The sequence below is a fragment of the Notamacropus eugenii genome, chromosome 3 (assembly GCF_028372415.1).
Source record: "Notamacropus eugenii isolate mMacEug1 chromosome 3, mMacEug1.pri_v2, whole genome shotgun sequence".
NCBI lineage: Eukaryota > Metazoa > Chordata > Mammalia > Diprotodontia > Macropodidae > Notamacropus > Notamacropus eugenii.
The window spans coordinates 345,809,866-345,833,805 of NC_092874.1; the positions used below are offsets into that span (position 1 = coordinate 345,809,866).

The following is a 23,940-nucleotide window of genomic DNA, read 5'->3' on the forward strand; positions in this document are numbered from 1 at the left end:
TTTTCTCCAGTTAATTTTTGAACTTCCTTTTCCATTTGTTCAATTTTCCTTTTCAAAGTGAAGTTCTCATCAGTGAATTCTTTTTTTATAATTTTAAAATCATTGGCCAGTTTTTCTTCTATTTCCTTCTTCAGCTGTTCCAGGAGAGCTGCTTGTGCTTGCGAGAAGTTCATAGTCCCTTCTGAAGTTTCAGATGGAAGTACAGTCTCAGCTCTGACCTCTTTGGTGTTTGTGTTTTGGTCCTTATCCCCATAGAAAGATTCTATGGTTTTTTCACCATTCATCTGCCTTTTCCTGTTCATGATGTTGGCTGAGTGTTGTAGCTTCTGGTTCTTTCAGTCAGAAGCTACAGAACTTTGTGTTGAGCTGATGTGTGAAAAAGCTAAAAGCAGGTTTTTGTTTTTTGTTTCCCGGATCAACCCTGGGTTTAGCTTGTTAAGTGTGTGGGAGGAGTGGTCTGGTCACAGAAGATCTCCTCAGCTGAACTGAGGCAAAGGCAAGCTCAGGGGATGGTGATCCCAGCTTCCCTATTGTCTTCCCTTTTCCTCTGGAGGGCTGAGGCATGCCTAGATGCTAATGCATGTTCCCACCCCTCCTGGGGCTCCTCTCCTGGCACTGAGGCTTGCCTGGGTCCTAGTGTGAGTTTTCTCTGCCTTGGGTCCTCTGTCCTTCCGGTTCGCCTCCACCACAGTAGAAGGAATCCCCCTTAGCTATTTCCCTAGCCTCTGGTGTTATGAGAGCATTTGCTCCCTTCTGCTGTTCCCGCTGATCAAAGATTTTTCTGGGGAAATATTTTATGGTACTTTCACAGTCATGGGGGGGAGGAGAGAGCATTTACTGATCACTCCGCCATCCTGGCTCCCAGAAGTTCAAGTAGGTGACTTACCGAAGTTTAATCTTCAGGCTGAAGGTCTCAGGAGCTGCTGTGCTGATATCTGGTGTTCAGTGGCTCTCACCAGCGTGGTTCGGCTTGTCTCCTGCTCTGCTGGTCCTGCCTGCCACTGTCAGGTTTCTTGGGTCCCTTCCACTCCCTGCACTGACCACGCTACACTGTGCGCTGAGGGTTCACCCCCGTGGAACAGATCCTTCCCATGGACCTTCCAGTCTAACCTGGGTTCTGAATCCGTCACAATCTGTCTCCCACTGGATTCTGCACCTCCAAAATTTTGTCAGATTCTTCTTTCAGGGGTATCCAAAGGAGTTTGTCCAAGAGCTTAGGTGAGTCATTGCTCTCACTCTGCCATCTTGGCTCTGCCCCTGAGTTAGCCTATTTTTCAAGGTGATATTTTCTTCAGCATTTTTTTGGGTCTCCTTTAGCAAGGTGTTGACCTGTTTTCATGCTTTTCTTGCATCTCTCTCATTTCTCTTCCCAGTTTTTCCTCCACCTCTCTAACTTGATTTTCAAAATCCTTTTTGAGCTCTCCCATGGCTTGAGCCCATGGAATATTTAATCTGGATGTGTGGGATACAGAAGCCTTGACTTCTGTGTCTTTTCCTGATGGTAAGCCTTGTTCTTCCTCATCAGAAAGGAAGGGAGGAATTATCTGTTCACTAAGAAAGTAACTTTCTATGGTCTTTATTTTTTTTCCCTTTTCTGGGCATTTTCCCAGCCAGTGACTTGACTTCTGAGTTTTCTTTCCACCCCCACCTCGCCTCCAGATCCGCCCAGCCAGCACTTGGGGGCTGACATTCAAATGCTGCTTCCCAGCCTCAGGGCTTTTGGTGGGGGTGGGGCTGCTATTCAGTGTGAGATTAAGTTCAGGTGCTCAGGTTGGGGCAGGGCAGCCACACACGGGGCTCAGTTCCCTCAGGGGGTTTATGTGGAGACCTTCAACAATGGATCCAAGCTCCTGCCTGCTTGGGGAGCCCCTGTCCACTGCTACCCCTGCTGCTGCCTCCCAAGGGGGCATGAGTTATGGGGACACCCCACTCCCATCTCGACCAGCCAAAGAGACCCTCTCACCAACAATTTTCACCTGTGGGTAGAGGGACCTGCGTGGCTGCTGGAGATTCTGTCCCTGAAGCCTGCTTGGATCTGCTCCCCCCTGGTGCCCTGGTGCTGCATGGCCAAGGCAGGGCTGGGCTCTGCTCTGGGTCTGGGTGCGACGGATCTTTGGTGTTGGTTTTTCAGGGCTCTCTGGAACAGATATCTCCTCCACTCCTTTGTTCTGAGGCTTCTGCTGCTCCAAAATTTGTTGGGAGTTCTTCTTTACAGGTATTTTATGGGCTGTGGGTTTGGAGCTAGCATATGTGTACCTTTCTACTCCGCCATCTTGGCTCCTCCCCCCATCTCTTTTTTAATCATTTAGTTTACATTGTGTCTTTTATTCTATCCTAATAATACTGGGAGCTAAAATGGCTCCTAGTTTTGTCATTTCTACTTTTTTTTTTTTTTTGGCTGCTAATTTTATTCTCATCTTTAATTTTCAAAATTTCTACTTTGTTGCTTAGTTGGGGGGTTTCTGATTTGGTGCTGTTTGGGGTGGGTCTTTTTTTTTTTTAGTTTCATAGCTAATTCATTTATCTTTCTTTTGTTAATGAAAGCCTTTAAAGATATAAATTTTCCCTTTAGAATTGCTTTAGTTGCATCCCATGAGTTTTTACATATTGTCTCACTGCCATTTTCCTTAATGAAAATCTCTATTTTTAAAAAAATAATTTGCTCTCTGACCAATGTTTCTTAGGATTTTTTATTCAGTCTCCAAATATTTTAAAATAATTTTTCAAGGACTTATTAGTATATGTAATTTTATTGCAATGAGATCAGCAAAAAATGTGTTTAGTTCTACTTTTCTACTTTTTGTGAGGTCTTTTTGCCCATCAAATTTTATAATGATGCTATCTACATAAATTGAGTACATAAATTACTATTTTCATTCAGAGCTACTAGAGAGCTACTATCTCTAATGTTCCTAAAGCTCTATTGAGGTCCTTAATGTTTTTCTTATTTTTGGTTACATTTGTCAAGATCTGAAAGGGGTATACTGCATTCTCTCATTGTTATAATTTTACTGTCAATTTCTTCCTCTAATTCAAAGGACTTTTCCTTTAAGTTTTTAGGTACTATCCTATGTGGTGCATACATATTAAGTACTGATATTGATTTATTATCTCTTGTAATATTTATATTTATTATCTCATCTGAAATGATTTCTACGTTTTTTTTTTTTTATTATTATAGCTGAAGTATAATAGATTTTGCTCCAGTTTCTCATTTTAACTCTATGTGAATCTTTAGTTTGGGGGTGGGGTGGGAATGTTTTTCTCTGTTGTTATTGTTTGACTGTGTTTACCAATTCCTTCTGCTGTCCTCTTATGTTTTATGGAGTTTGTATCATTCACGTTCATAGTTATGATTGTTAGTTGTGCATTTTCCTCCATCGTGTCCCACTTGTACTTTTTCTTCTCTTTGCTCTCACCCTTTTTACTAATAAAAAGGTGATAAAAGACAGGGAGTTTGCCTGACACTTGCAATCCATAGAGGAAACAACATAATTTCATTCTGTCACAGTCCTCTTCACATTGCTCTATCCCAGATCCCAGGTTTTTACTCTTTCTTTATGTTATTTTAGTCACCTGTGAAAGTTTTTTCCTTCAACATTCAAGTTGGTTTTGCTTGCCTATCCTTTACTCCCTCTTAAAATCCTCTCTCCTCTTCTCTTTTCCATTCCCTCTTGCTTTCCTTTTGAATTTAATGTATTTCTAATCCCAGGAGCTGTGATCTATGTATGTGGGTGTGTAATTTTGTTTCACCTTACTTTAACGAGTTAGGATGAAAGCAACCATCATAGGGATGCTCATTCCTCCTACCCCTTCCTCTATAATTAAATATTCTTCTTCTTAGGAACTTCTATTATGGGATAGTGGTTTTCCTCTCTTTTTTTGTTTCTTCCCATGTTTTTCTTTTTCATAGACCATCAAAACACAACAAAACCACACAGGCCATCTATCATAGCACCTTTCTCTGCTTTCCTTAAAGAAATTAGAATTCTGAGAACACACTTGTTTCCTTCCCACCTTTTAGCATGAAATGAACTCATCTCCATGTATCCTCTTCCAGTTACAATGAAAACGTATACATTCTATGTTTCCCTTGGTTTCCTACATTTCCATTCCCAAATATTTACTCAACTCTGGCCCTTTTATCAGGAATGCTTAGAAATTCTCTATTCCATTAAAGATCATTTTATTTTTGTTAGGTTATTCTTGATTTTAAGTTTTATCCTTTGCAATATCATATTCTGAATTCTCTCCTTTAAAGTGGCAGGTGCTTTATTATGTCTGTTTAGATACTGCACTCTTTGGCTATTTACAGATTTACTTTCCTTTAACTGGAAAAATCCAGATTTTGGCTGTGACATTTCTAGACATTTTTATTTGGAATTTCTTTCAGAAGGTAACCAGTGGACTCTTTCTATATTCACTTTACGTTCTGGTTCTAAGAGCTTTAGACAGTTTTACTGTTTCATTTCTTGAAATATAGTGTCAAACTTAGATGACCTTTCTCCATTTCCAGATCCACAAATTTCCTGAGGCTGACCAGACATTACCACTCCCAACCTCTATTTCATAAAATGTCCCAAATTCTCCCCTCCAGAGATTTCCAAACTTACTCTATGGACATTCCCTTGTGCAAAACAATTTACCTCCCACCTGCAGCTCAGCCATTCCTTCTGCCTTAGTACCTTGCATAAACCTTATTCCCAGCCCCCTTCAGGTACCACAGTACTTGCTATGTGGCACCCTGATCTGGAACTCAATAGCCCTGATTAAAGTACTTCAATTTTGCTATATTGGCTATTTGTTTTCTCTTTTTATCATGTTTTTATGTATATACATATATATATCCTTAGATTTTTCTCTTTGATGTGTTTTCCAAGTCAGTTGTTTTCATATTACATTTCTTAGATTTTCTTCTATGTTTTTTCAATGTTTTTATTTTTTTTTTAAAATTTGTTTCAGTAAGTTCTTTTCTATTTTGCCCATTCTAATTTTTAAGGACAATTCACTCTTTATTGAGACTTTATTCTTATTGGGGGTCTCTCTTCCTTGGGATTTACCCCCTGGCCATTTCTCAATCTAAGGTATTTCTTCATAAGTCAATCTTTTCCTTGTGTTTCTTTCATCTCAGCAGCCTCCGTGTCCAGTTCTTTGGTTGGATCAAATTTCATCCCTCCACTCCTGAATGTATGAGCAGGCCCTAACCGGTCCAGAATGTGGTGGCCATGTCACAGGGTTCCTGAGTTGCCCCCAGGCTAGATTTCTTGCACTGAGTTTCAGATTTCTCTAGGTTGGTCTTTATCTAAGGCCTCTCTCCTGACAAGAGGTTCAGCCACCATCCTCTAGGTCCTGCTGGGCTTTGGGCTGTGCTGGTTTCTACTCTACTACTGCCTGGGAGGGAGCTGCTTTGTGCAGGGCTTTCTGCTGGTTTCTGCAGGATTATGTTAGTCACTCTGTTCATCCTATCACTGGATGGAGGAATCTACTGGTGATTCTCATGATTTCTTTTTTGACTGGTGCATTTTTAAGTTTTGTTAGTGTGTTATTAAGGATCTGGTCTTTTAAAGGTCCTGGCACACTGCCAATTTCCCCCATCACAATTCCCCAACCACTGGAGCTAACTGTTAGCAAACTGAAACAAACTCCAGTTCTTGGACCTTTGGTGGCTTTTTCAACCTTTCAAGGTTCATAAGGTCATAATCTACTCTGTTCCATCTCCAACACTCCACCTAAGAGGAGGAAAGAATGAAACACAACAAGTGTAAAAAAGTCAACCATATCATGCCCTCATAGACTCGTGTGTGGTAGGGTGGGGGAAAGAGGACACTGGTGCTACCTCTTTCTACTGTCAAACTCTGAAAATAAATCATCAAAGAGCCATAGAGGTTATATAACAACTGTTAACACTGAAAATACCAAAGAACTTACAGAGGTTGTATGTCAACTGCTAACTCTGAGAAATAAAATAAACGAAAGAGGCACAGAGATTATTACACCAACTGTCAATGCTGACCAAAAACCCAGAAAGATTATAGCGAAAGTTTTATGTCAACTGTCAACTCTGAAAAATGAAATAAAACAAAAAAAGAGCTCAAAGAGATTATAAGCAAAAAGCTTTCTTTGTTCTGTTGGAGAAGGGAAACTAGAGACATGTGCCAGGGTTTCCTCTAGGAGAGTTACAGAAATCACTGCCTCAAATCATGACCAGATAAAAACACTTGGAATTGGCCAGTTAGTGTCTTTTGTATGCACTTTCAGTTTTGGCAAACAAACAAACAAATAAAATCTTTTCGACACCACAGTAAATGGACAGGAAACAGCCAAAGAATACTTGGCTATACTCTGAGTGAAGGGCAGGGCTCCTCCATTCCAGATTATTAAATAATTCCAGAAGAAGATTCATCAAACATTCATGAGCCCCTTGCTCATCCTCCCCAGACTAGACCCTTAGTGGCCAGTGCCCTATTGTATTTATAAATTGTTTAATGCCACAAGGCTATGAGATAATTAAGCTCTGGGATCCTGAAGCAAAAATTTCAAAAAGAACAGATGTGCTCATTTTTTCTTGGATTCATGCCATGAGGCACCTTTGGAAGTGTATCTGTACCTTTTCTTTGTCTTTTTTGATATGAATCTAAATCAAATTAATTTCAGTTGGGTCTCCTGTCATAAAATCCCATTATCTGTCACAGAATTTCCATTGGATTATGAGCTCCTTGAGGGCAGCAACTGGCTTTTGTCTCTTTTTGTATCTAATACTTAGCACATAGTGGGCACTTTACAAATGTTTATTGACTGAATGGTAGAAGCAAAAAAAAAATGTTATAGCTGGAAAGAAACATCTAGGCCAACTGACTTATTTTATAAATAAGAACACAAACCTTGAGAGATCAAATAATCTTGTGCTTTGAAGTCTAATTTTAATTCTTATTTTCTTCTTAAATGCATGTAGTTAGTGATGGACTAAAAAAATATCCTCCTTTAAAGGGAAAACAAAAGAGGTTTATAAGCTATGTTTTTTTAGGTTTGCAATTCTAAGCTACCAGGAATAATTCTTTGATGAATAAAGATTTCAATTCTTTAAATAGTTACATTACAATATTACACTGTACTGATAACGTTAGTTCAGTCTGACTCTTTGATTCCATGGCTGAATGCAGAAGCTGCTAGGAATAGAAAGTTGGAGAAAACAAAGGGAAGTTGTGGCTTGATGCCTAACTTGTTGATGAACTTTGGTGGTAAAAAGAGGGGAAAATAAAAACTACCACTCATATTACTTTCTCCTATTGTTACTTTCAAGGTAATTAGTAGTTTCAATGTTAGTTGAATGCTAATAGTTCAATCAATTTTAATTGAGTAATTTAATTGGGCATAAAAATTTCCTAATTTAGTCAGTGAAACTAGTTTTTACAACAAAATATCCCTTTTCAATATATCTCTTAATATAGTTTCCTTAAATAAAGGAATACTTTAAGGCAACTTATGCTGTATTTGAATGATAAATGCATATTAAAATAAGGAATACATAGAAATAATAATTCCCTAATCCAATCTATAAATGAGTTGTAGGGAATTCTCCCTGAGGAAATTCCATCTGCCAATACAGACTAACAACTATTCCACAATTTATATATAGTCTGAGAGAGCTGCCTGGAACACAGAGAGGTTAAGTGACTTGCCTAGTGTCACACAGCCAGTATGTTTCCAAGGCAGAATTTGAAGCCAAGTTTTTATGACTTCAAAGCTGTTTCTTCATTCAAGTCACGCCAACTGCTCTTAGTCATGATTCCCATCTCCCCATTCTGAATCTTGGACTCTGCCCCTGAGGCACTGGGTTCTAATGTTGTCCTTCATTCTGGAAGAGGACCAAAATGACATCACCATGCTGGAGTCAAGTTTCAGTGTGTCCAACTGTGGCTGATCAGACCAATACAAATTAGGAATGTCCTACCACAGGTCAGGCACAAGTAGTCCGTTGAGAAAAATCTGTAATAAAAATTATGCACAATTTTTAACAGTTACCATTCCCATAATTCTTCCAGGTGTTTATACAATTTCATTTATTTGCTTTAAAATGCTTATTATGAATTAATACACATTAATGCAACAAAGTAGTACAACTAAGTAATTATGTGTCCATTGGTGAGTCACTTCCCAACTTCTTCATCTGTAAAATGAGACAGCTGGACTGGGTTATCTCTCATGTCTCTTCTAGTTTTAATAATATGTGAATAAAAATTGCGCATGCAATCAAAAGCCTATAAAAGATTTTTTTTTGCCTAGCGTCTCCTTCCAAATTTTTCTTATTTGTATTTATGAGATTGTGCTGATGTAGTTGCATGTGAGTTCTAATTGTGACTGGCTTGTTTTTAAGTCTATATCTAACTTCTATGTTTCTGCATATATGGTCCAAATATGCACAACTCAAATAGCAGGGTTTGGACAATTCAACAGCTTCCAAATTCTAGTGAAACAGAAATGATTCCCAGTCACCTATTAATGAAATCATTTAAGTAATTATTAACTACTAATATTTATATCTTTATTTTTTTTTACAGAATCACCTGCTCAGCATTTCAGTATTAAAACCCTCAATACTGTTATGCAGCCCAAAGCCTGGAAGGGGTTTGCGGAGGAACAGCTTTATTGCAAGTTACTCAACACTGAATTCAGCATTCACACAGTCAATTAGGAAGCATGTGACCCACTGTTTAAGAAACTGACTTCCGTCTACTTTTGCAGAAAATTTAGAAAATTTTGAACACTGGTGAGGATAAACAAAGTGGAGAGAGAGACAGAGAAAGAGAGAGACAGAGAGAGAGAGAGACAGAGAGAGAGAGAAATATATAAAGGAGGAAAATAGGATAGAGGGAAATATACTGTTAATAATCATAACTGTGAAAATGAATGGGATGAACTCATCCCCAGAATGAAAGCAGATAGCAGAGTGGATTAAAAACTGGAATCCTACAATATGTTGTTTATAAGAAACACATTTGAAACAGATACACCAAATAAAGGTAAAAGGCTAGAGCAGAATATATTATGCTTCAGCTGAAGTAAAAAACAAAACAAAAAAAAAAACAGGGATAGCAATCATAATCTCAGACAAAGCAAAAGCCAAAAATAGATCTAATGAAAAGAGACAAGGAAAGAAATTTCATGTTGCTAAAAGCTACAATAAACAATGAGTTGCAGGAAGAAATAAACAGTAAAACTATACTATTTGGGGATCTCAACCTTCCCCTTTCAGAACTAGATAAATCTAACCACAAAATAAACAAGAAAGAAGTTAAGGAGGTGAATAGAATTTTAGAAAATTTCGATATGATAGATCTTTGGAGAAAACTGAATGGTGATAAAAAGGAATATACTTTTTTTTCAGTGGTACATGGCATCTATACAAAAATTGACCATGTTAGGGCATAAAAACCTCACAATCAAAAGCAGAAAGAAATATTAAATGCATTATTTTCAGGTCATGATGCCATAAAAAATTAGATCTAATAAAGGGCCATGGAAAGATAGAATAAAAATTAATTGGAAACTAAATAATTTAATCCTAAAGAATGAGGGGCGTCAAATAATAAATCATAGAAACAATCAATAATTTCATCAAAGAGAATGACATTAATGAGACAACATACACAAATTTATGGGTAGTGGTATTGCTTATACCTCAGAGAGACCAAAGAAAGTAAGAAATGACCTATGTGTACAAAAATACAGGAGTAATTTTTGTGTGGTAAGGAACAGCAGACAAAGTGGGTACCTATTAATTGGGGAATGGTTGAACAAATTGTGTAATAACTGCTTTGCATATATTTGTATTTATTAACTTTATATTTATGCTGATATACTTTTATATGTACTTGCCTCTCACATTAGAATGTAATAAGCACATTGCAAGTAGGGATTGTTTCATTCTTTGTTTTTGTTCTGACAGCATCTAATACATTGTCTGGCAACATAATAGGCATTTAATACTTGTGGAATGATTAGAAGTGACAAAAAAAGACAGTTATAGAAAACTGGGAGGACTTGCATGTACTGATATAGAATGAAACGAGCATAAACAGATTAATAATTTATAACTGCAAAATTGTAAAAGAAAACAAATTTGAAGGACATAACTTTGAGAAAGGTAATGATCAATTACAACTGCAGATTACTGATGGTGGAAAGGCAGGGTGCAGATATTTATTTCCAGATGCAGACAAATGTGGATTTGTTTTTGTTTGAATCAATTCATTTATTAGAAGGGGAGGACTTTTCTTCTTTTTATGTGTGTGGTGGTAAGGAGGAAGGGTCTGTTTCTTATTTATATATAATTATTCCACATCATTCTGTTTTATTGGCACGCATTCCATTTTTGAGGATGACTTCAAGTTATTAAGGTGAAATCTTGCCTTTAGCATGGCAACCAAGTTTATTTCTAGTGACATCATAGATCTTGAACTGTTGGGCAAATAGCCTGTTCTTTGTGTTTAAACTCTTTGATGATGGCAGTGGCAGATCATATTTATTCATTTTTTCTCATGTGATCTGCCCATCTTTACTAATTTCAATCAAAATTTTTTTGACTATGTGCTTGCTTTCTCAATGCCAGGAAAATATTCATTCATCATTGTCTACTGAAAGTTTTGCCTGTTGAAATCTTACTTATCTCATAGCCCCATCTCAGAATGAATATTCTATTTCATATTATTGTAATTAGTGTGGCAGTACTATTTCTATATTACTATATTCACTTTTAGTTTGTAAACTTTTTAAGTACAGGGACCATGTCTTTTTTAAACTTTTTTTTTTTACTATGTCTTATTTATCTTCATATCCTCCAGCTTTTAGAACAGGACCTTGTATGCAGGAATTACAGAATCTCAGAACATAAGAATTGGAAGGCTAGAAGTCTCATAGATTTTCTAACATACCTGAACAAGAATTCCTTCTGCAATATGTCTGATTTCCGTCAGCTAGACTGTACTTGAAGACCTCCAGTAACGGTCAACCCACTCCCTCTCAAAGCTTCACTCTTGGTTCAAATTATTAGGAAATTTTTCTTTCTATCAAATGCCAAACCCGCATTTCTTCAATTTCTGCTCTTTTTTCTGCTGTCTGGGGACAAACTGAAAAAATGTAATTCCTCTGACACATGATTGCTACGTAGTGCTTGCATGATGCTATCATGTCTCTCCCAAATCTTGTCTTCTCATGCTAAATGTTCCTAATTCCAGTTCCTTCAACCAATCCATACTCTCTCTCTCTGTCTGTCTCTGTCTGTCTCTCTTTCTGGCTTTTTGACTTCCCTCACCCTATATTTACATAAAGTGGAGGAAGTGGGAGTGAGAGGAGTGGGAGACTAAAGACAAACAAATTTTCAGCTTAAGGATGGCCTTGTGTTTCTAAGAAAAGAAAAGGGAAAATCTTTTCTTTCCCTTTTTCCCTCTGCAACATGGTTTCTCTGTTCTCAGACCCAGGAATATGGCCAGTACTTTTAGTAAATGTAATGCAGCTATATTATTGTTTATAATTGGATTTTGTGGGCTAGTCTAAGAATCTGAGAATAATTTACAAAAATTTTCTAAGGAAAATGTGTTACAGGTTAACAAATGCCTTATAAGTAAATTTTTGAAACTAACCTTGTTTGTAAATTGAGGAAATGCCTGTAAAGTATTTCTTCTTTAGAGGTTAACCAAATTTTAAAAACAACAACAGAATTTTAAAGATGAGTGATATAGAATTTTAAATTCTAATTTTAGCTAAATATCTCATTGTACAACCTACAAAAAAATCTCATAGATGAATTGTAACATACAGCCAAAAGTTGCAAAGGACAACTCAATAATCACATTTATGGATTAGGAATGTTATTCTGATTCCTCTATATATTTTAAATCTTGTTTGCAAAAAGAAGTAGTACTAAACTTCAGGCAAGATACTAGAGGGATGAGTTGAGTTTAATCTAACTTCCATCCTTACTGTTTAAAACAATAAATGTAGCAAAAAAAAAAAAAAAAAAGGAATAACAGTTAAAAGGAAATACTTCCCCACAAGATAATGCCTACTAAAAGCCACAACAATGAAGCCTGAAGTAAGAGTTACTGCTTCTTTCTGTATTAAGCAAGATTGGCTGGCCCTTCCTTCCTTCCTAACTCTGTGGCTGCTGCATCAGTCCTGCTCCCTTAGTTTCCTCTTGGCATGAAAGAACCTTATTTCTCACTTTTTAAGGTGAAGGGGGGAAATTCTTTAATGGTGTTCTTGATAAGAGAAAATGACAGGATGCACAATAACTCCACAACAATGAGCAGCAGTGCTAACAAAAAAGAGATGATAGAAAAATTGCTCAGAGTAACTACACAATGCATTAAAATACTTACCAAGAAATACTCAAGAATCATCTAATTCCCTTATTCATTAAATTTGAGTTCCTGGTACCTCTGGAATAAAATTTAAATTTTTGTTTGGCTTTTAAAGTCCTTCACAACCTGGCCCTAAGCTCTCTTATTCATACACATTATGGTTCAGTCAAATTAATCTTCCTTTTGCCCCTTAGAATCCTTAGTATTTTTCAAGGTTCAGTTTTATTAATTTTTTCCCAAGATGCCTCCTCTCCATTTCCTCCCCTGCTTCTGGTGCCTTTTCTCCAAAATTATCTTCTATCCATAGTACTCCCACAGGCTTACTCACTCAACCTACACTCAAGGGTTGGGTTCCCAGAAAGTCTCTCCTGCTGGGTTCTAGAGGTAGGAGAATGCTGGAAGAAGCTCATACTGGCTTTTAAGAGTCAATTGTTGAATTTTCTGTGTGATAATTTATACCTGCCAAAAAGGATCACACTCCCTGAAGTGGCCTCCTCCTACCAATGACCGTCTCTCCACATATGTCTCCTGACTGGATGCATTGTTTTCTACTGATTCAGTAGCTCTGATGACATGGTTGATAGAGAAGAAAGAGGAAGTCCACCTCCCTACCTTGCTTCTCTTTGGTTCAAACAAAGGGATCTCATTCTACAAAAGGTACACATGAACCTATAGTCCTAGACTTAACTGGTATTGTTGAATGGTCTCCTTCTGGGAAAGTAAATCTGCTCCTAGGTTCCTATCCCCAAGCATAGAAGAAATAGTTAAAAGAAATATAGCTTCCCTTCTTTCTTCCTTCCCTCCTTCCTTCCTTCCTACCTCTCTCCTTTCCTTCCTTCTGAAAGACCTAACCTTAAACCCATTTCACTCTGGAGCTCATACGTTGGACCACAATAGGTCCCTGTCCAAGCACCACTTAGCTATGTCTTGAGCCCTCCTGGCTCATGGTGAATGTCAACAGTAACTGTTTCTCTTTTGACCAGTAACCCTGAGGGTCCTTCCCCTCCCAATTTGATTTTTTTTTTTTTAATTAAAGGGGCCATCCCTTGACTCACCTCTTTAGGAGACCTATTCACTGAAAGGAAGTTACCTCTCTCAAAGTGAGAACCTGAAAAGTCCTTAGCCTAAAAGGGCCAAGGTCTCCCATTGCATCCTTGGCCATCTCCAGTTATCCTAATGAATATCTGGCTGCTAGACCCAGATGACTCTGGAGTAGAAAGTGAGGCTGGTGACCTTGCACCACCCTCCCTCATTCAAATCAAAGTCAGCTAAGGACAGTACAGGTTATACCTCACCCTGGTTAATAAAGGTAACCTCAGGATATAAAACTAAAGGAGTTTGTTAGCACTCTGAGGCATCAAGCAATTACCACCAGCCCTAAAGGGATGGAATTAGCCCTGAGGAGATGGAATCAGCCCCAGAGCCCACTTTCTTCCCCAGGCTGGTTAAGTAAACTTAACAAATAGAATCTCTTAGGCTGACTGATCCTGTGGCTGACTTTTTTAAGAATCAGGCTGTAACATCTCCAAGTCTGGCCTGCTTTCCTCTCTTCAAGGCTTACCTATTTAAAGCCCCCAGGGGCGAAGATAATTTGTTTGCTCAGCCAATCACAGTGTTTCCTTTAATTCTCATAAAGAAAGGTATGTTCTTATAAAGAAATAATTTGGTATTAACACCTCATTACCTATGTTATCCATTTTTTTGTTTTGAGTGAGTTTAGTAATTGAGGTTGAGAGGGGTAACTCCTCCTACTCCCAAATATTTATAGGGAGAGGAAACAGATGCTAGAGGAAACCTTGATCTGGGAATCACCGATCCACTGAGTTCTCTAATCAACTTGACGGAAAAACAAGGTAGGGAGCAAAAGGCCTTTTCAGATTTCAGTGGCTCTGTTTTTAGGGTGTGAGGAGCAAATAACAGAGAAAATGATACTGAAGGGTGTGTCTCCACCTTTGGGTAATCACATATGAAAAAGGCTAAGTCAAAGAATATTTATTAGGCACATACACTACTTGGCACTGCACTAAACATAGATACCGCCCTCAAGAAGCTCATATTTTAATAAGAAACAAACTTCAAACTATGTAGAAGCAAGATATGTCCTGGACAATTAGAAATAATTTCTGAGGGAAGCAGTTGTCAGGCACAATGGACTTGCCACTTAAGAACTGCCTCCATTCTTTTTCTCTATCTACTCAATTATACAGGTAACTGGGAGAGATTAAGACTTTACAAACAAGGAAACCAACCCTGGCTATGTTGGTCAAGAAGACTCTCAGCTCTTGAGGACTTAGCATTGTCCCTCTTGTGGAGTTAAGCAAGGGACAAGAGATATCTGTCTTCTTGCTCCCATCGTCAATGGTGCCTTGAAGCAGAAGCACATATCCATATGAAACATATACTCATGTGTAGAATGACATTGTTTCCTAACCCTGAATGCTTCCATCAAATGGTTTAAAGAGAGAACTTCACTGATATGAAGATATTACTGCTTAGGAGATGGCTGATGTACCACCAAGCCAAGACTGGAGGGAGTGGTATTGGGATACTTCCTGCTATTTTTAGAATAAGAAAAGCCGAAGGCTTTGAAGATTATGATTGACCACTGAAGAAAGGTGCCTGAAAGAGTTGGCCCAATGAGCCCAGCTTAGCAACAGTCCCAGGGAAGGCAGGCCTAATGAGCCTGATAAATATACAGATCAGCAAGGAGTGGTGGAAAGACATCACAAGAGGGCACCAGCATTCAGAATTGGAAGTGTGTTGCCCATCCTTCCACATGTGTGGGACCTTCATGCATGGTTTCTTATCTTGCTCACTGTCTCCACTAATGATGTGTTTGTTTTTGGGAATTTATCCTAAGTTTACTGGCAGGGATGACAGTGAGAATGTTTTGTGGTATATTTTATCATGCTATTTCAGTAAATGCCTTTGCTTTGAGGTAATTGTGTCCTGCAAACATCTAGATGGCATAGTGGATAAACCATGGGGGATGGAGTCAATAAGACCTAAGTTTAAGTCTGGCATGAGACATTATTTGTATGACCCCTGGCAAGTCACTTATTTCCTCAAGTGTAAAATGGAGATAATGATGGCATCTACTTTGCAAAGCTGCTCTGAGGATCAAAAAAGAGAATATTCGTAAAGCATTTAGCACCATGCCTAGCACACTGTAAGCATTATAAAAATGTTTATTCCCCTTATCCTTGCCCTGTGACTGACTACTAAAAGAGAAATATATCAATTGGAGCTTGTGAGTTATGCTTTTAGGACTGAGCAACCAAAGAGTACGTTGAATCTGAGACAGCTATTCTCCAGGAAACCCAACTTATGAGTCTGTGTTAGGGCTGGTAGTCCAGTAGTACACCCCCCACCCCCATGGACTGGATGTATCTTTGTATGCCCAGTACCTCGAATAGTGCCTGGCACAAAGTAGGTAATTAATAAATGTATAGTGATTGATTGATTGATGTTAAGTACCACTATTAAACAGTCTAAAGTTGTAAATTAGAAAGCTTTGTCAAAATAATACAAATAATCACCTACATTAATTTGCAGATTGAGTTCTATAAAAATCAAACTTCTACAGGTTATTTAAAAACATTAAACAAAATAATAACAAATAATTAAAACTATTTGGTACTGGTCAAAAGAATAAAAAAAAAAACCTGAAACAGTGGAACAGGTTGGAAGATCAGACTGAGAAACAAGGAAGGACAGTTTTCCAATTTTTGAGAGAAAAAACCCCCACACAGAACGTCTAGAGGTAAGTTCTTCTTTGTACTTTTTCATAATAGCTGTTGAGAAAACTTGAAAGCAGTTTGGCAGAAAACAGGTCTACTCCAGCAGATTGTACCACAATAAATTCCAAGCAGATAACCAATCTAATGTAAAATCTTATACTATTAAAAATATAGAGGAAAATGAAAGGAGATCTATTCTGTTGGGAGGAAAATTTATAATCAAATGTTAGAAGAAATCACAAAATAGGTCATTTTGATTCTTTAAAACTAAAAGGCTTCTACATCAACAAAATCAGGGCAAAATGAAAAAAGGTATAAAAGGGAAACAAATCTTTGTATAAAACTCAAATGGATTTCTGATCTTATTGATTAGGATGTTTCCCTCAAGGAACAACGTTCTCATCTGGCCATCCCACAAGACTATTTTCCATATCTTCTCTTAAATTCACCAAAGGTAATCAAACAAACACAGTAGAGGGTAAAAGCTCTTTAAAAAAAGCCTAGTGAGAACCCAAAAAAGCCAAGTCATCCTGAAGGCATTTAAGGATGAAAATGGGAAGAAAACTACACAAAGGAAAAATAGAAAAGGTAGACAAAGATTATGAAGGTGTTGAGAAATTTCTTTACAAGGTATGTGAAGAAGAGAAATTACCACAGGTACGTACACAATCTTGGGCTTTATTAAAATAAAAAAAGTGACCCAGAAAATATTAAGAACTAACACACTATATGTCTACTTGCCTATCTATGTAAAATGGTTATGAGAATCATACACACAGGCATCAAGGGTATCATCTATAAGGATATTAGTAGTATCAAAAGCAATACTTTTTGTAAGCAATATTTGATAAGAGACCACAAAATTGACTGAAAGATGTAGAATACAAGCTGCTACGCTCATGGTTAGTAGTTTATTTTTTTAAAAGCATTTGTTTTGGCAAGCTAGAAGAGGCAAGAAGCACGTGCAGGGTACCACGGTGATCTTTGAAGATAACAAATTCAAGCCAAAAAAGAAGAGATAGTATTTGCCCTTTAGGTATAAGATGAAAGAAGACAAAAAGGAGTTGAAAAGGGAGGTCCTGGAAGAGTTCCTTCTCTGGAGCCAGGTGTAGAAGTTCTGAGAGTCAAAAGCACAGCAGGGAGTGGAAATGAAACAAGCCAGGCTGGCTTTTACCTCTGAGTGAATGTGCCATGATGAACCAATAGGAGAAGGAGCTGGAGAGGTGAAAATGGCACAGGCAAAGACTCAGTGAGGGATATCTGTAGGACAAAATATCATTTTGTAGGCTTTCTTCAAGAAAGTATATTCCATACATTTACTAAAAGTATTTTTCAAGATGATAATTTTGAAATTTGAAAACTGTTTTTCAAGATAATGAGAGGTAGTTTAATATGTCCAATCATAGTCTGACAGACTCACTGCCTTTCTGATTAAATAGTACTGTTGAGTTTCACCTATATCCATTTGTAATAGTTTATGTAGGACAATTTTCACACAAATAACTAAGATATAATTTGTTTTTTAATCAACTAAAAATCTCCAGAATTTTTAGTGAATTCTCTTATTAATTTATCTGTTTCATCGTCCACAAATACCGAATGACAATAGCCATGCTCTGAGTAAGGTTAACAGGCATTACAAAGTTCTCTGAGCTGCTTACATCTTTTCCAGTCTTTAACTCAACTGGTAATATCATATACAATAAGCATACTATCTATGGAAAGGACTAGCTTTAGATTCTCTACTTGTTCAAATTGTTTTAGTTTGCATGTATTTCTGGTCCAAGTTTCTGTCACCCAGGAAGTCCATTATGTGAATTCAGGGAATGACCTGACCTCCAGGGAATACAATGCCTGTTTTGTGCCCTCCTCATTTCATTATTGAAGCAGAAACTATCTAGCAAACAACTGCTGAATCTTTGGTATGTAAGAAAATGCTTTTGCTAACTTTTGAATATTGAGTCTGTATTTTGTTTTGCAAGCTTTGGGCAAAGCTCTTATTCTTCATCTGATGACTGACAGGGTCTCTTGTCTGGCTTCACTTTCGGGTCTTGTTTGTAATATTTCCTTTTCTAATATGTTGAATAATGCTTGAAATATTTTGGATGAAAGTCCAAGCCTCATTCTCAGGAGCAAACTTCTTTTTTTTAAAAGGTATTTTATTTTTTCCAGTTACATATGAAGACAGTTTTTTAACATTCATTTTTTATAAAATTTTGAGTTCCAAATTTTCTCCCTTCCTTTCTTCCTCTTCCTTCTCCCTAAGATGGTAAGCAATTTGATACGTGATATATGAACAATCATTTAAAACATATTTCCATATTAATCATGTTGTGAAAGAAGAAACAAAAAAGGAAAAAAAAAACCACGAGAAAAAGTGAAAATGGTATGATTCTATCTGCATCCATACTCCATTGGGTCTTTCTCTGGATATGGATAGAATTTTCCATCATGAGTCATTTGGAATTGTCTTGGATCACTGTATTGCTGCGAAGAGCTAAGTCTATCATAGTTGATCGTTGCACAATGTTGCTGTTACCATATATGATGTTGTCCTGGTTCTCCTCATTTCACTGTGTATCAGATTATCAGTCTTCCCAGGTTTTTCTGAAATTTGTGGCAAAGTTCTTGAACTTGGTCCCAGGAAATAGATCTACTTTTGCTTCACATTAACTCCAAGTGAGGAAAACCTTAATTCAGTAGGCCCTTCTGCATATAAGGCGTAGCTAAGTGGAACAGTGGATAGAATTCTGAACCTGAGGTCAGGAAGACCTAAGTCCAAATTCTGCCTCACATACTTATAGCAGTGTGACCCTAGGCATGTCACTTACTCTCTGCTTCAATTCTTTATCTGAAAAATGGGGATTATCCTTTATTTCCTATGGTGGATAAAGCTCGTAGTATTTGTAAAGCACTTTGAAAACCTTAAAAGTATGCTAGCTTATCTTGAAATGCCTGAAGCTTTAGGCTGCCACAGTTTAGGAATCCCAAGGCAACTCTGTAGACAAAAGAGATGAGCCTCAATATGGTCTTCACCTGTGCATTTTGACTAGAGGAAGTACAGGGAGCATTCCCCATACTGTGGGAGGCGAGGGGAAAGTCCATACAGACAGTCCTCACTTTACATTAAGTAGATGTTAAATGGACTGTCCTAAGAGCTCTGCATAAAGGGATTTTTATGGCTGGACTCCAGAGGAAGAACATGAGAGAAGGATGGAGGGTGCAACCACTGACAACCGATGATGGGCTAGGGATAGACAAGTAGTACTTGAGCTCTGATGGGTGGTTGGAGTGACTCTCTAAAAGTGCCAGAAGTCTCAAGCCAAGTGCCCAATCCAGCCATGGTGAGCACAGGGAGAACATAGTATCCTCTAGTAAACAAATTTTTTTTTAAAATGTGGATTCCTTTCATAATTTTTTAAGTAAAATTTAATTTGCATGATGCAGATTACATCAAGGAAGAATTGTCTGTACATCTAAATTATTCACGTTTCCTTGAAATTTAAAACAATAGAGATAATTTTATTTGACAAGCTTCTGATCATAAGTATCAAAAAAAAGGAGATGTTTGGTCACCAAAGGATTCTGATATTGTCAGGGTTATGATCCAGGGCTGAAAGCAGAATCCTAGTTGAGGAGGCATTCCTTCTTGGTAAAGCGTGCTAGATATTTATATTTGTAAATGATGCCATGCTAGCTGCCTTATACCCCCAGAATACTGTAGAGTCACTGGAAGGAGATCTATAACCACTTAAAGGAATTTGGCCTAACCATCTACACAAGAAAAACTGAATGGATAAAGAATATCTGCTGGCCAGATAACACACAGTTAAAATGAAAACCTGTAGCTCTTGTCTATCAGTCCATCAGATAGCTAGCTAGTTACAGATAGTGATATATGTGTGTATATATAGACATATATATATATATGTCTATATATATCTGAGACAGATAGTACAAATGGACAAGTTGGATCCAGAATTAAAAAAGGAACAGTGGAGTAGACTGTTCTTGAAACTGTAAAACTTTTAATAATCTCAAAAGTTTTTCCCAAAACAAAGGCCCCATATTTAAAAAAAAACAAAAATTTTCTTAAAGTGTTACATGGCTGAAAGTCATGAAATCTCTAAGACATAAAAATGTGTATAATGGGCAGGCTGTAAGAAGCATATAATAAATTAAGAACTTTGAAAAGAACTAGTGTAAAGGATTTCAGCAAGGAAATGTATAGTGAAAAAGGTGAGGGATCTAGTGAGAACAAAGGATAACAGGTAGATATAGATTGCCTGCTCTACTGAAATTTTTGTTTTTTTCCTGGGTCATCTTCTTTTTTCCCTCTGTCTATACTACATCACTTGGTGATCTCATCATCCTATGCTGATGACTCTCAAATTTACCTTTTCTGCTCCAATCTCTGTGCTGATCTCCAATCTCACATCAAACTGCCTTTGAGACATCTCAAACTGGATAGTAGACATCTTAAACTCAATATATCTTTCCCCCTACACCTTTTCCATGCCCTCTATATTCCCTAGTATTTTAGACAGCAACACAATTCTTTCTAGTTCCTCAGTGTCACTACCTAGGAGTTTTCCTTCATTCATCACTATCTCTTACCCCCCATATTCAACAATGTTGCCAAGGTCCGTCAATTTCACCTTTGGAAACAATGCACTGGAACTAAGATTAAATACAATGACTAATCTTGGTTACGGAAGACAGATGATGAAATACATTTCCTTCCATCAGTAGAGAGACGGGAAACTAAGTCTGTTCTCATACAAGGTCCTTGAATCAGATGGTTTTGCATAACTGGTTTCCCTTGTTTCAAGAAAGGGCTATATTATACATGTGAAGAATCATCATCGGGGTGGGGTGGGGATATAGTGGATACCTTGGTTTAGGGATTAGACCTGTCATTTCACTGGGAAGTTATCCATGAGGAAATTTCTTCCAAGAAAGGTCAGCCAGCATCTTCTCTGTAACTCATGGTCTGAGAAAGACCATTTGAAGGACTGAGAGGTCAAGGTTATTTCCTGCCTCGTACAAAGTCACACAGATAGCATGATGTATCTAAGGTCAGGCTTGAATCCAAGAGTTTCCGCCTTTAAGGCCAGTTTTGTTTACTGTATTATATCACTGTATTCTTTCTTAGGAATTACAAAAGACATTAAAGCACAGCACTTGTACAAAATCTGACGGGAAGATGTTTAATACCTTCCGACGGCTAAGAGCTGGAACATGTGCCCAAAAATTCTCTAGATTGTCTTGAAGGTCCAGGCAAAAATGATACGCGCTCTAAACACAAATAGGAAGATTTATACACGAAACGTTGAAGAAATGTGTGGGACGTGTGTGTGTGTGCTGCTGGGCACTGTAACGTCAGGTGTATTTAGTCCCATACTTATCTATCTAAACTCACCCATCCTTCACTTCTGGCCACAAACGCCAGTCACCAGCCGCTCCGCAGTGACCCAGAAGCGTTACTAGCTCCGGGACCGCCTCGCTTGGCCACCCCAGGCCCGGGCAGTCCCTTGGGCTTTAGAGGACGCTTCCTTTCCAGGTTACGCCCAGCCCGGACCCCCGAGGGCTCAGGCCTCTCCCGCCTCCCCGCCCGGACATAGTCGGGTCACGTGGAGGCGTGGCGTCCTCACATGACGGGATTGCAGCTTGACCCCCGGGATCGGGCGCCTGGGGGCGGGGCCTAGAGGCGGTGGGTGGGAGGAGGCGAGGCGGCCCCGCCCCTCCCGTGCCTCATTCTGAATGAAGCCTCCGCCTCCTCCCACCCCGGGGGCGGAGCTGGCCATGGTGGGGCGGAGGCAGGAGGAAGAGGAGGGGGGTTGGCCCTCAGCCCGCCCGGCCCAGCCCGGCCAGGCCATGGAGGTCTACATTCCGTCTTTTCGTTACGAAGAGAGCGAGCTGGAGAGAGGCTACACGGTAGGGCGCGAGTCCGGGTCGGAGGGAGCCGGCCGGCTGTTGGGGAGGGGACAAGTGAGAGGAATCTCGAGGGGGAGGCTCCCCCTCCCTGCTCCTGAGCCCGGCTCCCCTCGGGACGGGCTCCCACCCCTGCGCCTCTCCCCGCGGGGAGAAAGGGCGGGGTCCCGCAAGTTTGGAGGCGCGTCGTCTTGGAGACCGCCGCCTCCCCTCCCCCCTCCGCCCCTCCCCCGCCTCTCCCTCGCCAGCCCCCCTCCCCCATCCTTTCACCTCCCGCCTTCGGACTCACCACGGGAGGCGTTGCCCGGCTCCCTGGCCCGGGTCCTGATCCCAGAGTGCCGAGGACCGTGTGGTGTGCGCAGGTCAGCTGCCGAGCAGACCCTCTGCGCCCCAGCCTGTGGGCTCTTGGCTTTCCGAGCCCCCTCCCAGGGGCTTCTTCGTCTGCCCTGCCCCCCAAACACCCCAAATAAAGCCGAAAACCAGCCAGAATAAAAAAGCTTGGGGTGGTGGGGTGAGAATGCCCCCCACCCCGAACCTGCAGTCTCTCACCTTCTTTCCTCCCCTGCCCCAAATCCAAAAGGCTGCCTGGAGAGTCTCTGGAATGACAGATTTCCGGAGTTGACTGGCGTTGGGGAACACAGTCTTTTCACCATCTACTTTTAGTGTTAATATATTGTTGCTTTTTGAGCTGCTGCCACTCTGCCTTAAAGTTGCTGTCTTTTATAGCGAAAGTCCTTTGTAAGAAGTTGGCAAAATTCTCTGGCTTGGATCAAGATGGGCATTATTTAAAAAGCATAGATTGAAATTCCCAATTTCAAATAATTTCCAACATCCCTTCCTCCGTGAAAACTTTGTGGTTTAAATCAGGTTGAATTCCTGTTCTGTGTCAGGAAGGTAGGAGCCTATAAGAGGCAGCATCATAGACGTATTGCTAGAAGGGACTTCTGACATAATCTAGTAAGTAGATGATCCAGTCCTCTTGTTTTATAGGTTAGGAAACTGAGTCACTCCAAGGCCAAGGAACTTGCCTTACATGATACTGGTAATAAGGCTTATGTCTCCAGAGCAAGTTTTGGATGCCAGAGCAGGGCTCTTTGCAGGTGTTTCCTGCTTTTGAGGGGTTTACGATTATCTAGTAAGAGAGAACACAGATTGTAGAAGATTAATCATAAAAGGTTTAAGCCCTGATTCAGAAAACGCCACCGATACTACACAATTAACTCTCTAGCCAAACTGGGTTTTTCCTCACACATGACAGACACTCTAACTCCCATCTCTTTGCTCATACTGTTTTCCCCTGTGCTTGGAATGCTCACCTCTGCCTCTTAGAATCTAAGACTTAGCCATCTTCTGTGAGAAATGGAATACAAAAGCATTAAGTACTTATCAGTGCCAACTACTCTAATAGAAAATATTACCTGTAGAAAATGGAGACAGTCCTTGTTCTCCACAAGTTTACATTTGTATTTGGAGAAGACAACGTATGGAAAAGCTTAGCTGCAGGTCCAGGGGTCTTTAATTTGCAGTATTGTGAAGGGGAGATCCTTGAAGGGACCCTGATACCCTCTGTTTGTAGTGCTTTCCCTAAAAGGATTTGGAGTTAGAGGACTTGAGTTCAGATCCTAAGTTTGTTATTTACTGCCACTGTCAGCTTCAGAAAATTATTTAACCTCTCTGGATGTCAGTTTCCTCTATAAAATGAGAGGGTTGAACTGTTTGAGCTTTGAGTTCCCTTCTAGCTCTAAATATATAATTTTATCTACACATCTCTTCTGATACAAACTTGAGAACAGAGGCTTTAAGTAATTAGTACATTGTAGGTGCTTGTTGATTGGTAAGTGAATGATACAGGCAAGTGGTAATGAAGTTCAGTGGACAAATGAACTTTGAAGGAAAGGGTGGTCAGG

At 39.1% G+C, this 23,940-nt stretch overlaps 1 protein-coding gene and 1 long non-coding RNA gene across 6 annotated transcripts in view; one reads left to right on the plus strand and one right to left on the minus strand.

Moving 5' to 3' along the window:
* Positions 1-3,678: 3,678 nt before the first annotated feature.
* Positions 3,679-21,832, minus strand: LOC140496860 (uncharacterized). 2 transcript variants are annotated; one of them, XR_011964420.1, is made up of 2 exons: positions 21,522-21,832; positions 3,679-7,986 (listed from the first exon to the last, which is right to left on the minus strand). It is a non-coding gene; the product is annotated as an uncharacterized lncRNA (long non-coding RNA). The 2 variants fall into 2 exon arrangements; XR_011964421.1 differs by having other exon boundaries at positions 17,274-21,832.
* Positions 21,833-21,862: 30 nt separating this feature from the next.
* The window catches only part of SNX24 (sorting nexin 24), a 230,331-nt gene continuing 228,253 nt past the window's right edge, over positions 21,863-23,940 (plus strand). For 3 of the 4 annotated variants that reach the window (XM_072597169.1, XM_072597168.1, XM_072597170.1), the window contains exon 1: positions 21,905-22,036. In XM_072597169.1, the coding sequence (XP_072453270.1) occupies positions 21,905-22,036 (132 nt within the window). Of the gene's footprint in view, positions 22,037-23,940 lie in introns of all 4 variants that reach the window. The other variant, XM_072597167.1, reaches the window with a different exon arrangement.